The sequence below is a fragment of the Ascaphus truei genome, chromosome 3 (genome assembly GCF_040206685.1).
Source record: "Ascaphus truei isolate aAscTru1 chromosome 3, aAscTru1.hap1, whole genome shotgun sequence".
In the NCBI taxonomy this organism is placed as follows: domain Eukaryota; kingdom Metazoa; phylum Chordata; class Amphibia; order Anura; family Ascaphidae; genus Ascaphus; species Ascaphus truei.
In genome coordinates, this window is record NC_134485.1 from 427067115 (window position 1) to 427086561 (window position 19447).

Sequence of the window (19447 nt, forward strand, 5' to 3'; positions counted from 1 at the left end):
GCGGGTATTGGGTTGGCGGTGAAGAGCAAAGATCACAAGCAGAGACACCCTGACTTCAGCCAGGAGAAGCAGATATATTATACTGAGAAGACCCGCACAGGCTTCACTAACCACTACAAAGACTTACACGTGAGTGTCCCATATCCCAACCTCATAGTGCTCGCGGTGAGCCGGTTGGGGGGAATGATTATATGTGTCTTCATATTACACTAAGGTTGTGTATCGCCTGGGTCTAGAAGATTTACTTTATTTTGCACCAGCAGGACTATGCTATATTCTGAGCGCCTGGAGGGTTAATCGGATGATTCACCCGTTTGTATGCTATAATATAAATAGCCAAATCACGCTCCTCTGACCCCTACTTACTGCCCCAGCCACTGAACTGTATACATACTCTAAATGTCTGCCACTTATTTCTGGCACTCCATCACAGCAAAGAATAAAGTCCATTTATCATTTAAAAACAGATAAGCATGCAGCTTATTACAGACTGTGTGAGACTCGGCGTCAGAGTAAGCCAACAGCGCTGGACTTTGATAAGGAGACTTGCGATATCTCCACACGGTTATTGGGCAGAGGATTTGCTTAAAAAGCGGGACTTTTAACCGGAGCCGAGACGGTGCCAATGGTGTCTGCAGACGGACTGCTCTGATTCGATTGAACATTGAGTCCCACTGCTGACTTGGAGAAGGAACATCGGGTCCCACTGCTGCCTTGGAGAAGGAACATCGGGTCCCACCTGCTGCCTTGGAGAAGGAACATCGGGTCCCACCTGCTGCCTTGGAGAAGGAACATCGGGTCCCACCTGCTGCCTTGGAGAAGGAACATCGGGTCCCACCTGCTGCCTTGGAGAAGGAACATCGGGTCCCACCTGCTGCCTTGGAGAAGGAACATCGGGTCCCACCTGCTGCCTTGGAGAAGGAACATCGGGTCCCACCTGCTGCCTTGGAGAAGGAACATCGGGTCCCACCTGCTGCCTTGGAGAAGGAACATCGGGTCCCACTGCTGCCTTGGAGAAGGAACATCGGGTCCCACCTGCTGCCTTGGAGAAGGAACATCGGGTCCCACTGCTGCCTTGGTAAAGGAACATCGGGTCCCACCTGCTGCCTTGGAGAAGGAACATCGGGTCCCACTGCTGCCTTGGAGAAGGAACATCGGGTCCCACCTGCTGCCTTGGAGAAGGAACATCGGGTCCCACCTGCTGCCTTGGAGAAGGAACATCGGGTCCCACCTGCTGCCTTGGAGAAGGAACATCGGGTCCCACCTGCTGCCTTGGAGAAGGAACATCGGGTCCCACCTGCTGCCTTGGAGAAGGAACATCGGGTCCCACCTGCTGCCTTGGAGAAGGAACATCGGGTCCCACCTGCTGCCTTGGAGAAGGAACATCGGGTTCCACCTGCTGCCTTGGAGAAGGAACATCGGGTCCCACTGCTGCCTTGGAGAAGGAACATCGGGTCCCACCTGCTGCCTTGGAGAAGGAACATCGGGTCCCACTGCTGCCTTGGTAAAGGAACATTGAGTCCCACTGCTGCCTTGGAGAAGGAACATCGGGTCCCACCTGCTGCCTTGGAGAAGGAATCTGTGTGCACGCTGCTCCAGTTGATAACATGTGCCGAAATTCATGTACTGCCTGATAACTTTATCTATTCTGTACGTGCATTTATCACCACCTTCACCTTTTGTCAATGTATTTTTATTGATTACACTAGGAGCTGTGCGCTGTTTGTTCTTTTTTCCTTTATTCACGTGGTTATATCTGTATCACAATATACCGTTTCATTCTTGTACAAATTCCATTTCCTTGTCCACCGTAACCACATGGTTTCCTGGCAAACCCGTCAGCTCAAATTCATGCCGATGTAAAAATGTCCTGTGAAGAGCCCTATACCTCAGTCTAAATGGCAGATTACTTAAAATGCCAGTTTAAGTAACATTGCTAAGCTATCTTTTTGGTGTTTGACTTTTGAAGCTCAATTTGAAAAGTCAAACAGACGCTAAAATGGGAAATAACGTATTACCTCTATGCCAGCCCCTTAAGCCGTGAGAGAGAGTTACATATAGTGAGCGTTTCATGCTGAAGGCTTTCAGTTTAATGAACGCACAATGTATGCAGAATGGATTTGTGACATTTAAATCGATTCCACATGGTGTTTTTTGCATAATTACTATACATACAATCAGCGTAATAATACATGAAGCTTTCTGAGAGGGATTATAAGATTATCACAGAGGTACGGAGCAGAAGGGATGCGGTGTGAAAATGAATGACTAATATTACATGGTGGTGAGAGACATGCCACTGGTGAGGAGGGGTTGGTTAGTCAGCTATGGCTATTATACCCACTCAAAACTGGGATAAAGGAGAAGCTTTTGAAGCAGTGTAACCTGGTCCGAATCCCAATGTTCGCTCTCCTTGTGACTTCAGGCAAGTCACTTTGCCTCAAACACCAAAATTAGTATTTAATCGCTTTGGGAAAGGATATTATTGTGGCTGAAAAATTATATGCTCAGCACTTTGTACACGGTCAGATAGATATATTTTTTTTTTACCATATCTACTTAACATACAAGCTATAAAGATCAAAAGGTAAAATATATCATTAAGATGAGGTTTAGAAAGGTATGTACACTGATCTCATCTCTAAGGAACTCATGTTGCTTTCCTAAAATGTATCTCATCGGATTTACACTTCCCCAAGACCGATATGGTGACAAGATCACCGAACTGGAAAGAAAGTAGTTACGGTGATTGGTGAAGAGTTCTTTACAATCGCACACTGGCATGTTCTCTGTATATACTTTTCCCTGGGTTGAGTGGGGGGACGAAGGGGGGAGAAGGGTTGGTGGGTGGATACACACGTTGTGGGAGCTTGTGGCGTGCTATTTGAGGTCAGGACTTCTCTGCAAACTTAAGGTGTTAGTCTGTGGAGACGCATCCTCTTGGACATGCAAGTGCATGCCTAAATGTATTTAACACGCGCACACAGCTGTGATTGACAGCTCTGCAGCAGCCGTGGCCCACACGCCCATCCCTCCCCCTCCATGCCACGTTTTTTTCCACCCTGTATATAATGAAAATTAAGCACACTGGAGAGATCTCTTGCAAACTTGGATTCCGGAGAACTTCTCAATGGCTGCTATTACCCATCACAGATCTCATATACATGTTTATATCGAATAATGTGGTTTTACTGACATTTGTAAGAGAGTTTTTAGAATTGCCCGTTTTCTCAAAACAAAATGTGGATTGTTGCTTTAACCCGTCTTAGGCCGCGCTTATAGTCCTTGCGACACTGAAGTCACGCTGCGGTCGTTGAAAAATCAAACGTAATTGACTTCCAGCGATCGCGACCAAGCCGTTGCGCCGTTCCTTCTATAAGCACACGCGACGTATTCAACACATTTGTTTTGGCGCAACGTCGCCAGGACTGTAAGCGCGGCCTTAGGAGCAGAGATCAACACCACCTAAACCTGGTTGAATTATTTGACGCAAAGAGGAAACCTGCATTCGCTATATGTGCAACTTTTGCTAAAACGTATAAAATTGCAATTCATGAAGAACTACAAATAAGCAGCGCTAAGATCTCAAAATAATCCTATACAATATATAACCAAGTGCTGTCCCTACTCTATATCCCTGGGCAGCTACTTCTTGCCCAATTCCTCACATTATCTTTTGGAGTTTAATTGAACTAAAGATACAAGACAAAGCCATGTAAAAATCAGGGGAAAAACAAAAAAATATAATCATATTTAGTGTAGTATTTCTGTGCTTTCTAATCTTCAAACAAATAATTCTGTTAAACGCACTCACGTTTAATCATAAGATTAATACTCCCCAGGCAGTCTTGTGCAGAAGAAATCTCAGGAAAGGGGCAGTTATATACAGTGCTAGTAATTCAGATATAAACTTCTGAAAAAGAATAGCCTCATTTATTACACTCCAAGCCCACATAGAAAGGGATAGTGATAAACGTGGAGTGTTGCCAAGTTATCACCCCCTCCTCCATTCTTTGCTACGGTCGCATCACTTCCAGTACCTGGTAGTGGCTTGGGCGCAGAGAATAGAGAATTATTTGTCTGAAGATTAAGAGCACAAAAATACTACACCACATTTTGTTCTTGCCCCTCTTTTTTTACACGCCTCGCTCTTTTTCCGTTGGAATTTACCTTATAATATTGCGCCGACTCCCTCCCCCAACTCCTCCTAAAGCCACTTCTGTAAACAGGCATGGCGCAAGTGCAGAAATTTGGAGCAAAATAGGGCACCAAGTAACGTAGAGTTAAAAACAGAGCAACGTGCAATCTGCAGTTTGACACCTGTCTCCCTATGCCATTTATTCCACCAAATTAATGACCGCAGGTGAACTGTGTACTCAATATAAACGCTTTTCCCATCATGAAACACCCAGTAGTGAAACAGTAACCAGCACATGATGGGAGCAGAGCCTACCCGAGGCCATGCTATCCATCCTGCGGGGTATAGAGAGGACAAAAACCACTACAGATCATGGCTTTTCTGTGCTTCCAGCTAACAAGCTGTATTGTGCTGAAACATGCCCATTATATTGGACACATGACTAAACCATCTGTTAGGTTTACAATTGGTTTAGTGCAATTAACAAACAAACTTGTGAAGAGCTGCCAAAATATGTTGGATTGTGTTCTTTGAAGAGAATACGGTTTGGAAATAAGGTCCGTGCCGGGTGCTCCTTAGAGACATAGGAAATAGCCCAGTTTCGGGTTACACCATCCTCCAAAAGGAAAACAAAACCGCGTCTCGTATGATGGAAATTCCACATGGGACGGAACATTGGTTCCTTAACATGGTTCAGAAAATGATCTTTTGGCGCCGAAGAAATGCTGTATCTACTGCAAACGTTAATGTAGAAAAGGGGCGTAATCCCAAATGTGCCTAATCTCAGCCTGGTCCAATTGTATGATAAAAATAAGTGCTTAAAGGAGCAGTTCCTCATATGTTTATTTTGTTAAAGATTTGCAGTATGGAGGTCTCTTTTTACCTCTAGTTTTTTCCCGGCTCAATAAAACAAAATTTGAACCCAAAACCTGAATGAATCTGGCTGCTAAACCCCTCACTTAATGACATTAATAGATCTCACAGAGCCTTTTTCCTGATACGACGATTTATCGTCCGTATGGAGGAAAGTGGAAATAAACAGCAGGAGTTGCCATGTGAACATTACACTGCCGGCTAATGGACCTTTTTAAAATCAACATAAAACCAAAAACAAAGGAGAAAAAAATATAAGGTCAAATCATCATCTGCTGCCAAGGGGGCATCGCATGGAGCGCACGCTCAAAGCAGGTTATATTGGGTGGACCTTCACCTTTAACCCTTAAGGGTGCCCTATGACAACCGCCAAGTCATACCTTTCTCCCCGCCATCTTAATGGAAGAGGAACCTCTTATTTTTGGGTGACCGCAGTGACATTGGAATCTTATGATCGCTGAGGAGTGTTACGTAGAAAGGAAGCGAGTGGAAGCAACAACTATTAATAGGAACGTGCAGACAAGACAGGGGGAGACACAGTCAATGGCCGGCCAATTAGTCACATGAAGGCTTGTCACGTCCCACTTATATCCAATTATCATGCTTTAATGACCACGTTAAACACCTGAAAGCATCGAATGAAATGTCTTCTCTGCCAGACGGCCCAACAACACATTGCATTAAAAGGAGACGATATAAATATCAAACACAATATTGGGAGGTGAAATTGTACATGTGTCCGACGTATCTGGTAAACCAAGATTCTCAAGGGCCACCAACCGGTCAGATCTTCAGGATATCCCTGCTTCAGCGCAGGTGGCTCAGGATATCCTGATGACCTGAACGGTTGGTGGCCCTTGAGGACTACAGTTGGCCACTCCTGGGGTAGACCATGATGTTAAAAATAAATATATATTTTAAAAAAATTTTAAAAGGACGTGTCAATCAATCACACATTTTAAAGGCATGATGCAACTTTAGTCTAAAAAATATGTCAAACTGGAAATGTAACTGTGTGCGCTTTTGATACCGGATATCATTCACGACACTTAACGAAACTTAAATTCATGAAATACTATCCTCCATATGTCTTCGCGCCGCGCTTCAAACCCCCAGCATCATTTGACATGAGGACTACATCTCCAGGCAGGAAATACTTTTTAAATGACCTACCGGTTCTATCAAACCAGCTACAGCTTCACCCCCAACCAACCTTTTTTTGACCTCCCAAAATAAAAATTCACATTCCCCCCCCCCCCCCCCCCTCCAAATTGGCAGCTTTCAGGTACTACAGTTACTTATTGAAGGGGGATATAAAAAAAAATACAACAACAAAAAAAAACAACAACAACGCGATGTCAAGACACGTCAGTTTGTCCTCGTAAGAACGGGAGAGGCATTTTCTGCGAAGGCGTCCAAGGATGGCGCTCCCAACATGAATGGAGAAGCTTCATTGGAAGGACTGGGAGATAGAAGTCAGATTGCACTGCAAGTGACTATAATTTGCCATTGGCAGACTGCTATTTCAAGAACTGATATTTTACAAAGCTTGACTAAGGCCGCGCCTATAGTGCTGGCGAAAGTTGTATTTCGCTTTGTGGCAGCGTCGCAGGCGACCAGGCTCCTGATTGGTTCAGGGGCTGTCACATGAAGCGACAGCCCCTGAAAAATCAAATAATTCCGGCTACCAAAAATCACGTCGCCACCGCGCTTACTATAAGTGCACACGGCGGCGACAATGCATTTGGGCGAGAGTAGGTTCGAGCAAGTTCTTATATGTACCAGGTCAACAACCTAACAACTACTGGACACAACACATCCTGAGCCTTCAGACCAAGAGTCTGTGCACCTATAATGTTACCTTAACACGTGATGCCACAGACTCCTGGAACGCATTGGTAAGCTGTAAAGGGTTAAAGGGGAAAGATCGCCATTGATGATGTAAAACCTTGAGCACAGGGCCATTTAGTGGCCCATTGCTCCCCAATTCAGAACCGAAGGGATTAAAAGGACAGTCCCAACTAGAATGAAAGTGAACCAAGGCCACTGACAGGGTAAATAGGATAAATGTAGATGACTAATTTTTTGTTTTTAAATATTCCCTTTTAAAACGATTTGTAAACGTTTAACATTTCCATGGTAAAACAGGTCGTTTGGAGGGTTTGTACGGTGCTCAGTGCTTTAGTGACATCACTAAAATACATTATTTTAAGGGTCATTTAATTTTTCTAAGGCAGCCGATTATACTAATGATTAAAAAACAAAAAACATTGACCACTAAATTGAACGGTCCCTTCCAACGCATCCTCTCCCCAGATCTCTCACAGCTGTGTGTGACAAATCAATGTCTGCTATTGAGTAGTAAGAGCCTCCACATCTCTGTTATAACCGGCTGAGCTCAGTTTGGCACAGGCTGTTCTGCACGTATCCGGATGGGCATCCTCCGGCATGGATAGGAGTGTCTACTAGATACTGGTCTGTATGACAGGTTATTCCTGTCTTTTTCCTAGAGACCTAAACAAAGAAACCGCAAAATGCTTTAGAACAATAAAAGCAAAAAGTACTGGAGAGCGAGAAAGGAACTACAACGGTGACAGATCCATGTAACAGGGGCACAGCCAAGTACAAACTAGTTATGGGTCACCTAGAACGACCTTCTCCTTCTGCCTTGCTTCAAACCACAAAAAAAAAATGTCCCACTTCTCCATTTAACAAGACCATGTTCAAATCGAAAGCGATCCTCAGTATAACTTGTTTTCAACCACTTCTATTATAATTTTTAATGTGCAAATCTAAAACTGAAAGTCTTGCAGCAAAAAATCACAATAACAAACACCACATAACGTGCAATATATATTGCATTTATTCAGCGGTAGCTAGCAGACCATACCTAAAGGCAGGAAAGAGTGCGGCAAGAAGTCACAGTGACCAGGGCCTGGGTTAAGCGTTTTTGTTAAATAAATGTGTATTGGCTGACGTTTTGTAATAAGTCCCAGAGTTTCACTTTTTTTTTTAACATCATTAGGTCTCCAAAACAGAAAACCATTGAGTGACTTTACAATGAGACGTGAGATCAGGACACAAAATGGATTAACAATGGAAGTGGTCCTCGATATGAAAATGGTGTAAAGTGTGCCTATATCACAATAGGGGAATAACTGTCTGTGAAGTCAGAACTTCGTGTTATCAACCTCAATACAAACATTCACCACATCGCTGCCAGCAAAGCATTGCAACTGGCCACGAAAGGGTGAAGAGGTCTGCAAAGGTAAAGCAGGAAGACAAGGGAAAATCTATTGACCGCATGAAAGCGACACAGGAGGATGACATCTCACTGCAACTGGGAGTCAGTGGTTGGGGGATAGCACATGCTGTCAGTATGTGGGGTGCTGTAGCTGGGAGTCAGTGGTTGGGGGGGGAATGGCCCATGCTGTCAGTATGTGGGGTGCTGTAGCTGGGAGTCAGTGGTTGGGGGCGATAGCTGATGCTCTCAGTATGTGGGACGCTGTAGCTGGGAGTCAGTGGTTGGGAGATGGCTGATGCTGTCAGTATGTGGGACACTGTAGCTGGGAGTCAGATGTTGGGGGGGTGGCTGATGCTGTCAGTATGTGGGGTGCTGTAGCTGGGAGTCAGTGGTTGGCTGATGCTGTCAATATGTGGGGCGCTGTAGCTGGGAGTCAGTGGTTGGGGGCTATAGCTGGGAGTCAGTGGTAGGGGGATGGCTGATGCTGTATGTGAGGTGCTGTAGCTGGGAGTCAGTTGTTGGGGGGGATGGCTGATGCTGTCAATATGTGGGGTGCTGTAGCTGTGAGTCAGTTGTTGAGGCAGGTGTCTGATGCTGTCAGTATGTGGCACGCTGTAGCTGGGAGTCAGTGGTAGGGGGATTGCTGATGCTGTCAGTATGTGGGGCGCTGTAGCTGGGAGTCAGTGGTTGGGGGCTATAGCTGTGAGTCAGTTGTTGGGGGGTGGCTGATGCTGTCAATATGTGGCACGCTGTAGCTGGGAGTCAGTGGTAGGAGGATTGCTGATGCTGTCAGTATGTGGGGCACTGTAGCTGGGAGTCAGTGGTTAGGGGATGGCCCTTGCTCTCAGTATGTGGGGCGCTGTAGCTGGGAGTCAGTGGTAGGAGGATTGCTGATGCTGTCAGTATGTGGGGCACTGTAGCTGGGAGTCAGTTGTTGGGGGGTGGCTGATGCTGTCAGCATGTGGGGTTTTGTAGCTGGGAGTCAGTGGTTAGGGGATGGCCCTTGCTCTCAGTATGTGGCACGCTGTAGCTGGGAGTCAGTGGTTGGGGGATTGCTGATGCTGTCAGTATGTGGGGCACTGTAGCTGGGAGTCAGTGGTTGGAGATGGCTGATGCTGTCAGTATGTGGGGCACTGTAGCTGGGAGAGGGAATTGGATTGATAGTGGAAGGGGTGGGATCCCCCAGTGTGGCAGAGAGATCCTCCATCACCCTTAACGATAAACACTGCTAACCAGACCCTGCAGGGGAGGGTTAAGTGAGGTTTTGGTTCTCAGATAACGGGGTGGGTGGCCTTCTCCTGTCAGTGCCCGGGAGGAGGGGAAGAGACCCTCTCCTGTCAGTGCCCGGGGTAGGGGTCCTCTTTTGTTAAAGCCCCTGTGAGGAGGGGTATCCTGTCCTACGAGAGCCCTCTCCTCTCCACCGTCTCCTCTGGCAGCCCTGCCCCCTCACCTCCTCCCCGCGGTGTTCCCCTCACCTCTTCCACCACCGCCGCTTCCCTCTCCCCGACTCCCCCAATATCCACCTCCAGCACCGCCGCCGCCATCTTGCGCCACGACAGCGGGTTCCGGGAAGCGCGGGCCAATGCGCGAGCCACTTCCGGCAGCGTCGCTCCACCAATCAAGAGGGCGGAATGTGGAATAGCGCGGCGCTGGGAAAAGCAGCTGCCTTCAATCCCACCACGTGATCGCTATGGGCTCTGGCAGTCTGGCGGCCATCTTGCTACACCCACTGATTATCAGCCTAGAGTGGTGGATATAAGGTGCATCTCTTTATATTGTGTGCTGTGTGCACTAAAGCAGAGGGACATCAAACAACAAAGCTCACTATGGGAATTATTTGAGAGTAAACTAAAAGTAACCAACTACCTTCATGATTCCCAATATTACATGTTTGCTATATGGGTGTAACCTGAATTGTCAACTACCTGGAAAGCTGGATCTGCACAATATTAATAAGGTGCCTTGCTGGTCAGTTTAGCTCGTTGTATGTTGCAGTCTGCATCTTCTATGTCTGTAGTTGTAAAGTCATGAACAAGATTTGGAGGGTCTATAAATATACCATTGTACCACACTTTCCCCCACCCCTTGGGAGATGTGTGGCTACGGTGTGTGTGTGTGATGTGGTGCAATACCTGTGGCTCACAGGAGGCCTGAGCCTCCTCTGTTGGGAGCCTGGGGTGTACCTGGATCGATGCTGGGTAGCGCCTCCACCTGTACGGGATTCTATCATGTAGAAAAACCCAGTTACAGGACCTGCATGCAATAAACCACACACTTAGTGAAAAGATAACAGTTTTACTGCATGAACTTCTATGAACCATATACATACACCTCCACCACCAGGCCACTCACGGCCGTACCCACCAACCCTCTGCACCCAAAGTACTGAAGAGACCCTTGGGCACCCAACCACCCTGGCGTCCACAAAGTAAGACCCCAGCCAATGTATGGTACAGCGCTGCCCACTAAAGATTTTGTTGGTGCACTTGCAGAGTTGGGTACCTGACAGGTGATCCCACACCCGGGCGCGCTGTGGAAGATAGGATCCTCGGATGTCCTTCGCGAAGCCTCTGCCTCTACGTTGTGTGGGTCCCGTGTGGATGGTACCACCTTAAGAGTCTCTGTGGTCGCAGGTGTCAGACCACCTGAGTACAGGATACAGCCGCGTCCTGTCTTGGTCCCTTTGCTATGGTTCTACAGGGCAGTGTCCTTACCTATGGGCCTGTCCCTGCAGCAACCACAAGCTCAGGGGAGTTGGGGCCTACCTGGGGACCTAACAGGGGGTCTCAGGCCTAGTGCAGGTGCCACAAACACCTGCACATACCTCCTACCCTGACCTTGTCCCAGCTCCGTCTGGCGTGGTCTGTGCGTGCAAAATGTATCTATATGTGGTGCATCGGAAAGCTGCAGCCCTATTAGCTGTGTCGCGTCACCTGGTTCACTGCCCCTATGCCTGATGGGGCTTATAGTCACCTAAAGTGCTTCCTCTGCCTAATGGCCGCCCTGCAGCTCCTTCTGCACAGGCGCAACTCACTGCGCATGCGCGACTGCGCAAGATGGCGACGCACTTCCTGGCGACCCGCCAAGGAGCACTGGCGATCCGGTCGCCATCCCCAATGCCCCACAATCTCCAGGAAAAATCTCCCCACCTAATCGGCGGGTCCACCTCGCAATCCAACGGCACCCGCACCAACCGCAGCCTTCCGCACTATAGCGGAGGTAAGGGGAATGGAAAGGGGACCCAGGGAGGGAACCTAGCTACACCATGTTTGCAGATCTACCAACAATTGGCAGATAAATAAAATGTATGTATCTCGCATGTCAGTGAGGGATAGAGGAGCCTCCAAGAAAGTCACATCTCCTAAGGAGGCGTGTAAAGTACAATTTACTACAAAGTTCTCCACCTTTACCTTTAAGACTCGCCACTCATCTGCTCCACTCTACATATCAGTTTTGACCTCTTGTTATGCTCATGCTCATCTCCCGCACCCTACCCATAACTAGGGTGACCAGATTTGTCCCGGCAAAAAACGAGTCAAATCTCACAGGTGCAGTTGGCCCTCGCCGACTGCGCACGTGCGAAGAGCACTTGCCGACCGCGCATGCGCGATTGGCACTTCCCGGCTGCTCGTGCGCATGCGCGATCAGCACTTGTCGAACGCATGTGCAATCGGCGTTTGCCGGTTGCACATGCACAATCGGAGCTTGCCAGTTGCGCACGAGCAGCCAGGAAGTGCCAATTGCGCATGCACGGTCGGTAAGCACTCTTTGCGCATGAGCAGTCGGCGCTCGCCAGCTGGACAGAAAACCGGGACAAAGCCCCAAAAAGTTGGGATAGACCACGAAAAACCGTGACTGTCCCGGCTAAACCGGGACGTCTGATCACCCTGCCCATAACGGTCTCCTTTCCAACCCTTTTACCTCTACTGTTCTCTCTCACCTTAAACCCTTTTCCCTCACTGCCCCTTACCTGTGGAACTCTCGCACACTCAGTATACACCAAATGTCTTCTCTTCCCACCTTTAAATCAAAACTTAAAAATCACCTCTTATATTAAGCATTTCAATAGCTTGGACTCAAGGCTACTGTCCCACACCCACAGTCACTCCTACCAACCACTGTGGCCAACAGGGTTACCATCTTTTACTGAAGGCCAACCCAGAGAAATTTATTTTTCAACTGCTCTTACCTATCAGTGGCGTCCTCCCAGCATCTTCCCTCTGCAACTCTTCTCAATATGGCTGTGCGGCATCACATCGCGCCACGTTGCCATGCCAACGGGATGTGACATCACAACGTCACACAGCGTCAAGTTGCCATGGAAATGGGCTGCCTAGGCGTTACATGACTGCGCTACGCAACATCGTAGCGTCTCGTTGTCATGTCAACGGCCATCACGTGACGCGGTTACGTCTCGTTGCATTTCTGTTGGCATGGCAACGCGGCTCCGTTATGCACAGCGCGGCCCTATTGAGAACAGTTGCAGGGGGAAGATACCGGAGCATGCCGTGACCGGAGATACGAGGCCAAACCCCGTAGTCTCCGGGTGCAACCCAGAGTGGTGGTAACCCTGGTGCCCAAGCACTGCCATCTACTGCACTTATTCCCTCACCTGCTGTCTCTGTAACTCTCCCAACATACCTCTTAGATTGTAAGCTCCCCGGGGCAGGGATTTCCTTTCCTATGGTCTGACTTTGTTGCACATATTGTTTTATAATTCCCTGCACTATATTGTCTCTTTTGTAACGAGCCAAGTACAGCTGTGGGCGCTATATAAATAAAGCTATACATACATGCAAAGATCATATTACCAATACAATATGTCTATTTTTGGATCTCTTTGTATATACTGATATACACAATAGAAATTGTGTTAAATTTCCCCCAGCCAGCTAAACATTATCACATCAGTCATCAATATCCCAGCTGCTTTACCTACTGTAGATAAAGGCATATATATAACAGTGTGATCCAAGAAGGATCAAAAAAGATATATATTGCGTGATCTCGGCGGATCGTATGCCAAGTCTGTGTCAGGACCCAGCAGTGAATACAAGCCTGTCTCTCTCTCACTGCTCTCTCACTGCTGGGTCCTGACACAGACTTGGCATACGATCCGCCGAGATCACGCAATATATAGGGGCTTTGCTGTACTATCTTTGCGCTATTATACATACCTTATGCATGATATACCACGCAGACTGTTTGCAGTGATTTTAAACCTTATGGTACAACCTTTATAGGGATTGATAAACAGCAAACATTAAGGTATGATGGAATTTATCCACATGTATCTACACATGATTCAGCGTGTCTAAATGGCTATTTCAACTACACTATACATACAAATAGGATATTAAATCCGTGCAAGGATATGCTACACTAACAAGCCTGAATGAATATAGTGTGATATTAATCAACCTATCATACCAGGCACTCTCTATAGGATTATAACATTGTATCGTTCTTAAATGAATCACTGACATGGATGTATAAGAATCAGCAGAGTTCATATCAATGTAGATAGTCCACTGAATAGATATTGACTATACTAGCCACCTCTGAATGGGGTATTTTAATAGGTTTGAATGATATGTATGTGTTTTTAATTAGTATTTACACTAATAAAACTTTATTATTTTCTTTGGACTTATTGGTATTATAAGGGTCATTAATTCCCTATACAGTTGACTATACAGGTAATTTTTCCTGTCGGATCATTGTTGTCCAGTATATTTCTTTCCAGCATCGAGTGCTGTGTGCTTTGGGGATTCTTTTTTGATCCTTCTTGGATCACACTGTTATATATATACATTTGTCCCTTCCGAGCACCTGCTTATTTATGTATTAATTGTGTATTAATAGGATGAGCGGTCTCATTCCCTTTAAAGTGTTATAAAGCCTAGATAAAGGCTCCAACATCTAAACACAGGTAGAAAAGGGTAGAGCTGGTTTTTATTGGTACAGCCTTACAGGACATAAAAACTGGTACATTACCTGCTGAATAGGTAACGTTGGAGGCTATTTATTTGAATGAACATGATCACAGCCCATAGTAAACTAGGACTCTCATACATTTATCTCTTCAGTATTCTCCTTTACGTCTCCAAGTCAGACATTACTCCATAAAGATCACACATTTGGGACATTTGCTTCACAGGGTAAACTTGGTCTAACGACCCACATAGGTGAGATAGGGTAGGGAAAAAACCCCCACATTTGTCACATCAAGTATTGGCCAATGCATTTTCTTCCATTCAAAGAGGTGATTGCAAATAGGAAACAATATGTGGTCCCACTCACACGTATATATCATTTCCCAAAACGGAAAAAAATATTGAGCCACGCTAGGATAGGTATTAAAAGAAATACTTAACAGCTTCTCTGCCAGAGGGTCGTCCCTCTAAGCAAATGGGTTAAAATGATGTTTTCATTCATCTTTTATTTGGAGGAAATATGAAAGAACACCAGGTTTTACACGTTACATATGCATTTTAACAGGATTAAAATTGAAAGCCATGGAGTGTTTTGCTTTGATAAAAATTGATTATACTATTAACTATTATATTTATCGGAACATCAGTCATATTTTCTTCCTTTTTTTTTGAGTTTGCAATAACGCAATGAAACGTGAAAAGAATAATTCTGACATACAGTATAGAGACTTCCATAATTATTAAAACTTCTTGACTTGGCTTATTGAAGTTTGTAGGACAGACCTATCACTAATTTAGTCTCACTAATTTATATCCCTCAGTTCAACATTATCGTAACACTCAGGGCCGGCGTGATGGTGGTGCGTCACTCGCGTCGCCGAGCTCCGCGGTTACAGAAGTCCCGCGCTCTCCCCCACGACAATTAAACTGATTGTCGGGGGGAGAGCCCGGGGCCTATGTAACTAGGGCGACCATATTTGTTCCAGCAAAAACCCTATCTGTAACTCTCTTCCCTTCTCTGGCGGCATCATATAGGAGGCATCATCACCTGGCACCTCCCCCCTGCACGGACCCGTAATTACGGCTTCTGCGACGTCAAATGACAGTGTTTCCATGGCAACATGACGCCATTCGACGTCGCCGTGCCATAATGACGGGACCGTGCAGGAGGAGATGCCGTCCGATAATGCCATGACGCCGGAGCTGAGCCGGGGGAGGGGGCGAGCAGGCAGGGGGGACAGTTTGCACACCCCTGGCCTAGGGAATAGTAAATAAACAGGCAGGGCAATAAATAGATGAATGGGGTAGTGAGAAATGTGGAGAGCGTGTAGAACCGGACTAGCACGCCTATTTCTATTTTATTCTTTTAAATAAATTATCAGAGAGCAGCCCTTACGCTATCTCCAGTATTTTGCTGGCTCATCTTATTAAATACTTTTTATTTATTTTTTAGCTTCTCTGGAAATTCCTGGAACCCACTGGATATTCCTTCTCTGGATATATCCATCCTTCGTTGTTTTTTTTTTTTGGGGGGGGGGGGGAGAGGTATAAACAGGAGCACCAAAATGGCTCCCACCCTAAAGACTACAACTCCCAGCATGCCTTGCCATGTATTGGCCATTACAATCGGAGATGGCATTTCCCAAGCCCCTGCCACTAAACATATTCATATCTATATTATACACAAGAGCATATTCTTCTTATCAGTAGGGGGGGGAACGGTGTTAACAAAAAAAAAACCCCACGGCATTCGCACCGCTCTGGTGAGGGCTAAGCTACGGTAGCCGGGTGATTACGTCAGAGGGCGTGCTGAAGGGGTGTGGTCGGGGATGGAGCGCGGGAACGTTGGAACGGTGAGAGCCCCCGCGCGCGCCTGTCCTGCCGCGAGACCCCCCATCCCCCAGGTGAGCGCGCCGGTCACGTGGGCACCGCCAGGGACGGTAACTCTGTGAACCCCCTTCCCAGGGCAGCCAGCGCCTCATACCTCTGTGTGACGTCAGATATTACTAGGATTTATGCTATTTGTGATAGAGAGAGCTCGGTACATCATAGGTTAGGGAGGCTGTGTCACTCATTGGAGACTGCCTCACTCATTGTAGGCCTGTCACACTCACTGGTAGCTGTGCCACTCATTGGAGGTCTATCACACTCACTGGTGGCTGTGCCACTCATTGGAGGTCTATCACACTCACCGGTGGCTGTGTTGTGCCACTCATTGGAGGTCTGTCACACTCACTGGTGGCTGTGCCACTCATTGGAGGTCTGTCACACTCACTGGTGGCTGTGCCACTCATTGGAGGTCTGTCACACTCACTGGTGACTGTGCCACTCATTGGAGGTCTGTCACACTCACTGGTGGCTGTGCCACTCATTGGAGATCTATCACACTCACTGGTGGCTGTGCCACTCATTGGAGGTCTATCACACTCACTGGTGGCTGTGCCACTCATTGGAGGTCTATCACATTCACTGGTGGCTGTGCCACTCATTGGAGGTCTATCACACTCACTGGTGGCTGTGCTGTGCCACTCATTGGAGGCCTGTCACACTCACTGATGGCTGTGCTGTGCCACTCATTGGAGGTCTGTCACACTCACTGGTGGCTGTTCCACTCATTGGATATAAACCTTACTCATTGGAGACTGCCTCACTAATTAGATATGAGTATCACTCATTGGAGCCACACTTATTGGTGACTAACTCATTGGATATAAACCTTACTCATTGGAGGTCTGTCACTCACTGGTGGCTGTGTCACTCATTGGATATAAGCCGTACTCATTGGAGACTGCCTCACTAATTAGATGAGTATTACTCTTTGGATATGAGCCTCACTCATTTGAGGCGGTCCCACTCATTGACTATGAACCTCACTCATTGGAGCTCTGTCACACTCACTGGTGGCTGTGTTACTCATTGGCTATAAACATTACTCGTTGGATGTCTGTCACACTCATTGGATATGAACCACACTCCGTGGTGGCTGTTTCACTCCTTGGATATGAGCCTCACTCGTATATGTTCCTCACCGATTGAGGGTCTGTCTCACTTACCAGTCTCGCTCCGTGCATACGAGCCTCACTGAGTGCTGTCAGAAGGTTCCCAGTGTCCGCGGAGAAGAAACTTTCTTTCCTGTCACCGGCTGGCGGTGCATACATTCTATTTCATTCCATTTTTTTTTTTTGCCGTGACAAATTCAGGATGCATATTTTCTGTTAGATGTTTATCACAGTTTTATGTTGCTTCCGAACTGCTGAAGCCCCTCTACAAATAACGCTCTTCTTACACGCTGTGTTATAAAGCTGGTGAATATAATGATTGTGTAAGTGTGACATTAAATTAAGGATTTATACAAGTTAATATGTAACCCTCCCTGTCCGGCTGCCGGGGAGATTACACCGGGGTGTATTATGTGGCTACTCCGCATGGGTTACCGTGACTCAGAGGCGGGGTTCATGCGGCTGGGCGATGGTGGCAGTAAGGTTGTAGAATAATGGGTGCCAGTAACTTTTGTAGTACAGCAGTCATTTATTCGTGTCCCCATGGACAGGGCCCCTCGTACACACAGTAATAACGTGACGTATTATATAACAGGCGTACATGAATACAGTGCGTCCGTCAGTGCCCACTCTTAACACGCAAATCAAGGTGCTTTGGCTTAGTGCTCTGAGTAAGTGTGGGACCCGGCCTCCCTGGTTACTTCGGGACCCGGCCTCCCTGGTTACTTCGGGACCCGGCCTCCCTGGTTACTTCGGGACCCGGCCTCCCTGGTTACTTCGGGACCCGGCCTCCCTGGTTACTTCGGGACCCGGCCTCCCTGGTTACTTCGGGACCCGGCCTCCCTGGTTACTTCGGGACCCGGCCTCCCTGGTTACTTCGGGACCCGGCCTCCCTGGTTACTTCGGGACCCGGCCTCCCTGGTTACTTCGGGACCCGGCCTCCCTGGTTGCTTCGGGACCATCATTGGTATTGATCCTATTATTCTGGGCCCCTGCGGGAATCCTGACCGGTCTTTTGTCACTGGACCCAATATCTTTTGCCTGTTTGGGAACTGCCACTTTCATACAGACGGATGAGGAATATTAGCGCCGATCTTCCGGCACCCGGGGGCCCTCTATGGCGTGCCGTATTCCTTTTTATTACTTACTAGCTGAGAGACCTGGCGTTGCCCGGGATGTAATTTTGAGGGGGCTGACGACAGGGTTGGGCTTCCCCCGTGTGACTGGGTGACTGACTGAATGGGTGGGTGACTGGGTGACTGACTAAATGGGTGGGTGACTGAGTGACTGACTGAATGGGTGGGTGACTGACTGGGTGGGTGACTGACTGAATGGGTGGGTGACTGACTGAATGGGTGGGTGACTGAGTGAGTGGGTGACTGGGTGAAAGTGGGTGTGTGGGTGACTGAGTGAGTGGGTGGGTGACTGAGTGAGTGGGTGGGTGGGTGACTGAGTGAGTGACTGGGTGGGTGACTGAGTGGGTGAAAGTGGGTGACTGGGTGAAAGTGACTGGGTGGGTGTGTGGGTGACTGGGTGGGTGTGTGGGTGACTGGGTGACAGTGCGTGGGTGGGGGACGGTGGGTGACTTACCTTGATCCCGTGGCATCTGGCTGGGGCAGGAGGTGAGGTCGGGAAGCTGGCGCGGGGGGGCAAGAGTGGCAGGAGGCCCGCGCCGCGCTTACCCTCCGTCTGGGAGCCGGTGCACGTGAGGAGGAGGAGGCCCGCGCCGCGCTTCCCCTCCGTCCGGGAGCCGGCGCACGTTAGGGGGAGTGCAGGAGGCCCGGGCCGCGCCGCGCTTTTCCTCGTTGTGAGCGAGGGGGGAGGAGCCTGGAGTTTGCTGCTGAGCAGGAGGGCCGCGCTTCCCCTCTCCGGGAGCCGGCGCACGTGAGGGGGAGTGCAGGGGGCCCGGGCCGCGCCGCGCTTTTCCTCGTTGTGAGCGAGGGGGGAGGAGCCTGGAGTTTGCTGCTGAGCAGGAGGGCCGCGCTTCCCCTCCCCGGGAGCCGGCGCACGTGAGGGGGAGTGCAGGAGGCCCGGGCCGCGCCGCGCTTTTCCTCGTTGTGAGTGAGGGGGGAGGAGCCTGGAGTTTGCTGCTGAGCAGGAGGGCCGCGCTTCCCCTCTCCGGGAGGGGCGCATGGTGAGGGTGATGGTGCGGCTGGGTATGTTGCGGAGCGTGGGGATTTGGGTGAGGTGGGGAGAGAGTGAGGGGCACCGGGAGAGGAGGGGGGGGGGGTGTGGATGGTGAGCTGCGGTCCAACTG

At 48.3% G+C, this 19447-nt stretch overlaps 2 protein-coding genes across 6 annotated transcripts in view; one reads left to right on the forward strand and one right to left on the reverse strand.

Annotated features, from left to right (window-relative positions):
- The window catches only part of RNF121 (ring finger protein 121), a 33425-nt gene extending 23560 nt beyond the window's left edge, over positions 1 to 9865 (reverse strand). The window contains exon 1 of one of the 2 annotated variants that reach the window (XM_075592818.1): positions 9731 to 9865. In XM_075592818.1, coding sequence (XP_075448933.1) covers positions 9731 to 9799 — 69 coding nt within the window. In that variant the 5' untranslated portion in view covers positions 9800 to 9865. The remainder of the gene's footprint in view (positions 1 to 9730) is intronic. The other variant, XM_075592819.1, reaches the window with a different exon arrangement.
- A 5991-nt stretch (positions 9866 to 15856) lies between these two features.
- The window catches only part of XNDC1N (XRCC1 N-terminal domain containing 1, N-terminal like), a 47366-nt gene continuing 43775 nt past the window's right edge, over positions 15857 to 19447 (forward strand). The window contains exon 1 of one of the 4 annotated variants that reach the window (XM_075592823.1): positions 15857 to 16044. The gene's annotated coding sequence lies outside the window, so the exon portion shown is untranslated. Of the gene's footprint in view, positions 16096 to 19447 lie in introns of all 4 variants that reach the window. The other 3 variants (XM_075592824.1, XM_075592822.1, XM_075592821.1) reach the window with 3 other exon arrangements.